Raw genomic sequence first — 5,921 nt, 5'->3', positions numbered from 1 at the left:
CCCTCTATAAGTGAGCTTGGAATTGATCTCTTAACTTTGGCACCCATTCCTTCTTAGTTCTAACTAATTTACCACTCACAGTGGTACTGCACAAAGGGAAAGGACTTTGGGAAATAATGCAAATGCCCAAATTGATTTTAAAGGGCGAATGATTTCCACACACCCATGTTTTAGTAATTGCACTACGCTTGCTCTTACAGTTTCCTAGTTACTTGTAGAGATTGTTACAATACCCACAAGCTATTAATAGTCCGGAATGAATTTGGCAATACTGACCACGAAAAACTAAAATTGGCCAGCTAGTGCCCCACAAAGTCACCTGATGAAATTGAGTTGTTCATCGGATTGTTTTAGGACCTCTTCGGATGCCTCCAGAGTTGGTTCTCGTTTGCAAATATGGTTTACTATAACATTTCTGAAACTAGTAAAACCATTATTTGCAAATAATTGTATTTAGCTTCAAAACAATTTGCATATAAGATCATATACAAATATTTTTATGGGTGTCCAAAGAGGCCCTTAGTCAATGGTCAATTGGGAGATTGGGACCATGTCTGTTAGTAACAGTGTAATTTCCTCTCAAAAAATTCTACCAGCTTTGAAAAAGTAAGAGAAGATGCCCATGATGTTTCTCCCTTGAGGGAACTATATTTGATGGTTTTCTTTATTTTCTTACCAAACCACCCTCATTTAAGTGCTAATGAAGCCACACAGGTTTATTAATTCACAATCCCAATCTCAACGGCTCTTATTTCTCATCTACAAGACAAACCAAACCTTCAATACCAAAACCAGACCTTCAATCACCAACATCAATGGCGAATTACACCATCTTTTTCTTGATCTCCATCATTCAATGCAATCTCCACCTAACCAAATCAAGTGAGTACCACAACCCACATACAACAACAAACACCCACTTCTCTAACACAAGTACACAGTCCAAATTCTCCACAATCTCTAACAAAGTTTCAATTTTCTTCAGATACATGTACGTTAGATTTCAAGCAAATCTCATTCGAAGGAAGAGCGGCGTGCTTGGGCGACTCCATGAACTCATACCAAGCTCAAACATTGCCTTCATGTTGTCACTCAGCTCTCCAACAGTTCTTCGAGGCAATGGCGATAAAAGCCAACATCTCTCAATCCATCTTTCTCGATCCAATTCAAGCTAATGACTGTATTGACATGTTCCAGGGGCTCCATACTCAAATGAACCTCTCAAATTGTAGACTACAGGACTTCATCTCTTCTTCATCTCCTATGAGCATGTGCTCAAGAAATGTCAATTCGATTGTGGGTTCACTTGGGATAGATAGATTCAATGTCCTTCAATCAAAGTGTGGAAACTTGTCGATGGGTCAGTATAGCAATGACGCTTGTTTCAGTTGCCTGGATTCATATAGGAAATCTCTGCAAGCTCTGAAAGAAGGTAATGGAGAGGGAGGAGGGGAACCATGGAGTGGGAGTGTATGTTCCCAATCTCTACTTGTTGCTCTTGCAAGCTCTAATGCTGGCTCTGTTAATTGGGTTCAAGTGATTTTTTCCTGTTTATGGGAAGAGATAAGTAAGCTCTCTCTCTCTCTCTCTCTCTCTCTCTCTCTCTCTCTCTCTCTCTCTCTCTCTCTCTCTCTCTCTCTCTCTCTCTCTCTCTGTACTTTTTTTTTAATCTCAACCCACCATTATGTGATGAAATATTTAATTTTTCCTTTTTATTTTATCAAATATAAAACATACATATGCATGTAAATAATACATGCAGAAATACAGTTTGGTGAGGAAGGATACTGATCTATCTTTTTATTAGAAACTTCAACACTTAACCCATAATTATTTATGAACTTTTTAATAAGAAAATCCAAAAAATAAAATCAAGATTGACTTCCTTTTTTTCCTTTTTTTTGATATTTTTTGAGTATTAATGCCGAATGTTGTTTCTTACTTGGTCTTGTCATTATTTTATGTGTTAATAATAATTTCAATGAATGAAATAATATTTTCCTCCTTGGGTAATTGGACTGATTAAATCTTCTTCTGCATGTTCTACAGGCTTTACATGGCCTACAGAAAAACACGGACAAGGTAAAATTGCCATTTAGATCTAGAAATGCAACAAAATTTGAGTTCTAACAAATATTTTGATTAAATGTGGAAGGTAAGGGACTTTTAATAGGCCCTAAGATCCTCCTTGTCTCAACAATTATGGTGGCACTGTTTTTGGTGGTATTGGCTCCTATTCTTTACAAGATAACAACTAAACGACTGAGAGATTCAAGCCAAGAGGACATAGAAAATTTATCAGGTTAGAGAAAAGAGTAAGAGTATAAATTCTAAAATTATTCGGTCATACGTGCCTAAATCGGATATCAAATAATTAATATATGTTTTTCTTGTTGTTGCAGTTGCAGTCATGAAATCACTAGCGGATGATTATGCAACTGCAAGCCCATTTACCTTTTCTGGTCTCTACATGTTTTCGCAAGAAGAAATCTCCAAAGCTACAAATAATTTCAACATTTCCAACTTGATTGGAGAAGGGACATTAGGTATGATTGGAATTCCATGTATTTAAACAGAGGAAACAATCTAGAACAAACACCATTAGTGAAGTGCGATGTGTAAAATTTGCAGCTCTCAACTGGGGCAACACCTATTGAGCAATATCTGGCAACTATAAAATGTCACAAAGCATAATTTGGTGTGGTCATTTCACAATGCTTCAGTTTCTCCTATGGAGTTTACCAGTATCACTAACAGAAACAGAACAGACTACTAAGGCCCTGTTCGTTTAAGATTATGAGTCTATGACACCCCGATTTTGACTTCTAAACCGATTATTGGACTCAAATTTAAACATAATTTTGAGTCCAACAATAGGTTTGGTTCTCACAATCAGTTGCCATAATCTTAAACGAACAGGGCCTAAGGCTATTGCAAGCTACTTATTCATTTAATTTTAAACAGGTCAAGTCTTTATAGGAATGATGCGTAGTGGGCAGAAGGTTGCAGTGAAGCGAATTAAAAAGGAAATGAAGCTTCAAGGTTTTTCTGATGCGATAAGAAAGGTGGCAAAGGTAAAGCATCCCAATCTGGTCAGCACATTGGATTACTGCGACAGAGGAGAACAGTGGTTGGTTTATGACTACTGTGTTAATGGCAATCTTGAGAGTTGGCTTTTAGGTGAGCTCTTTTTTATACCTGCAAATTTCCAGAATATCAACATGATGTATATTTGTAATCCTATAATAGATATCATGGTCATCTTCATTATAATTAATCTCAAATTGATTGTTTTTTTTTTTTTTTTTTGCTGACCAATATGCAATACTTCCTATCAATCAGGTAACCGCAAGTCAAATGCTTTAACATGGAAGCAAAGGCTATGGATTGCGATTGGGACTGCACAAGGTTTATGGTTCTTACAGAAAAACCCCTTGGAAAAAATGATTCATGGAAACCTGAAGGTAATTCCCTAAGTCCCTGTCTGTTTGGATTTTAAGAAACGAGTTTGAGTCCAAACCGATTCTTGACAAAAATTGGTGTTTGGTTCATAGTTGTAGAATCAATTTAGAACTCAAATTGATTCTACATTGCGAACCAAACACCCATTTTTGCCGGTTGTGGACTCAAAATCCAAAACTAAAATGAAAGATTGTAGAACAATTTGGTGTATTTCACTCATTTTCATTTTTTCTAGCTATACGTCAAAAGTTAGCAGATGACCCATTCATCTCGACCTCAAGACCACTTATTTTGCTCTTGTCCCTAGGAGTGCTATTGATTTGGCTGACCGTTTTAGCCCAAACGGGCTCTACAAGAAACTCATAGACCTCGTTTGTATTTGATTTTGAGAACTGATTGTGAATCCAAAACTGGTTATTTAACTCAAAATTGTGTTTAATTTTGAGTCCAATAATCAGTGTTGGAGTCACAATGGTTCTCAAAATCCAAAACAAACATAGCTTAGTATTCTGGGCAACTTCTGACCTCTGATGTGGATATATAATCTTGTGTCTCCTAATTATTCGTGAATTTCTTCAACCAAAAAAAACACAAGAGTCATTGCATCTGACCAATTTGGATTGCACAATTGATAGGCCACATCGAGGATGAGCCACGGCCTAAAGAAATTGATAGATTGGATGGTCAGGCTCATTCTGTCAGTGCAAATTTTGGCATATGTCTGATCAAATGGACTATGCCATGTGAACCAACTGGATAGTTGAAATGATTTCCACTCTAGATTTTGGTGTATAGTTTTTGCACGTGATCATTGGTCTTACGTACATTCTGGTCATGGTTTTTGGTTTTCTTGGGCATGCATCTTACTAAACATCAATGTGTTTCAGCTAACAAACATACTCCTGAATGAGAGGCTGGAAGCCAAGCTTTCAGACTACGGCTTATCGAACTGCAAGAATGGAATTACCAATGGATTATTGGACAATGATTTGGCCACAAAACCCTGTGATGTTTTTAGTTTTGGGGTTGTGCTTCTTCAGCTGCTGACAGGCAGGAAGACAGTCAATTTTAGTGCTTCTGGCTCGCGATATCTGGTAAACGAGGTACTGCTTAGTAACCTGAAAATGTTCTTCAAACAAGATTTTGATAGAACTTATTTTAGTAGAATGATCTGGTAGAATGAGTACCACCAGATCACATAATTCATAAAATGACCATGAAATTTATTGGTTTCTAAGGTAATCATAAGAACAACTACAATGCAATCGGTAGTTTAATATTTATAATAATAAATTAGAATTTAAAATCCTATTACACGAACAAATACATGTTTTCTTTAAATAAATTGGAATTTAAAATCCTATCATATGAACAAATACGAGTTTTCTTATGATTCGGTAAAATGAATTGATTTGACCTAGTCAAGCGAGTTTTCACTAATACAGGCAAGGGATATGGTATTTAAAGGAGGAAATCCTTGTGCACTCGCAGATCCTCGGTTGAACGGGTCATACAATTCAGTTGCATTTCAACGTGTTCTTTTGATGGGTGTTCTTTGTACAGCGGCATCCGAACGTGAGAGACCGAGCTTGGAAGAGACTCTACTTAAGCTCCAAGAAGCTCATGCTCTCTCTTAGAACGGTGTAGAATTTGATTAGAGATTCCACTCTAATTTTGTATTATTTTGTACTACTTTTCTGTTTATTTAAAGAGTGATACAGTGATTGGAAGCCATTCTGAGAGTGATCAAACTTGATGCAGAATAAGAACTTACCTCCTAGCATGGTGACCAGATTCGATGTGATCCAGGATTGATTTGATACGCCTGTTGAGGCGCCCTAGAATACCGTATGCTAAGGTTGACCTGCTCGCGTGCAAGGCCTCGAAATCCCTAAACACCTGCCACCCCTTGTCTTTTTATGTATGTTCAAGAATTACAAGCCGCTCAAGCGCATCCATGGTGGTAGCTTACACTCTTCATGCTCCACTTTAAGCCCACTTCTTGTGATCTACCTGCATCACAAGTAACCAAACACAATACATACAGCCCTATGCAAATTTGTCCAAGTACAAGGCATGCCCATGCCACATAGAAGTCTGCCAAATGCCGACAATCAAACTGTCCAATGCTTGGACCCATGACGTGAACCAATCTTTTGGACCGTTAGTGTCACACAATTGCTATATCCATCTAGAGTCAAGGCCACGTCTAGACACACTGCTACCCTCTGGCAAGTCCTCTGACTCGAATTGCACCAATAGACATTTTTCATTATTGTAGAACAAGTCCACACATACTGCTCGGATAGCTGAAGCCTACCATGGTACAACGCATAGTTACTAGGGGTGTGAAACGGAAACGGGAAATGCGTGAAAAAAATATAGGGGAAATCGTATGAGAAACGTCTTCGGAAACGCATTAGAAGCGTTTCAAAAACAATAGAAAAAACACACATGAA

General features: G+C 37.6%; 1 protein-coding gene across 1 annotated transcript; it reads left to right on the top strand.

Annotated features, from left to right (window-relative positions):
• Positions 1-1,119: 1,119 nt before the first annotated feature.
• Positions 1,120-5,099, top strand: LOC143878169 (PTI1-like tyrosine-protein kinase At3g15890). Its single transcript, XM_077380471.1, has 8 exons — positions 1,120-1,567; positions 2,050-2,082; positions 2,156-2,302; positions 2,403-2,546; positions 2,965-3,180; positions 3,343-3,464; positions 4,350-4,565; positions 4,908-5,099. The coding sequence occupies exons 1-8, from the start codon at positions 1,120-1,122 to the stop codon at positions 5,097-5,099; spliced, it is 1,518 nt and encodes a 505-aa protein (XP_077236586.1).
• The last annotated feature ends 822 nt before the right edge of the window (positions 5,100-5,921 follow it).

This window comes from Tasmannia lanceolata, unplaced genomic scaffold, assembly GCF_043159265.1.
Source record: "Tasmannia lanceolata isolate RefF3 unplaced genomic scaffold, GAP_Taslan_0.1 ptg000006l, whole genome shotgun sequence".
Classification (NCBI taxonomy): domain Eukaryota; kingdom Viridiplantae; phylum Streptophyta; class Magnoliopsida; order Canellales; family Winteraceae; genus Tasmannia; species Tasmannia lanceolata.
This window is presented reverse-complemented; position numbering and strand designations above follow the sequence as displayed.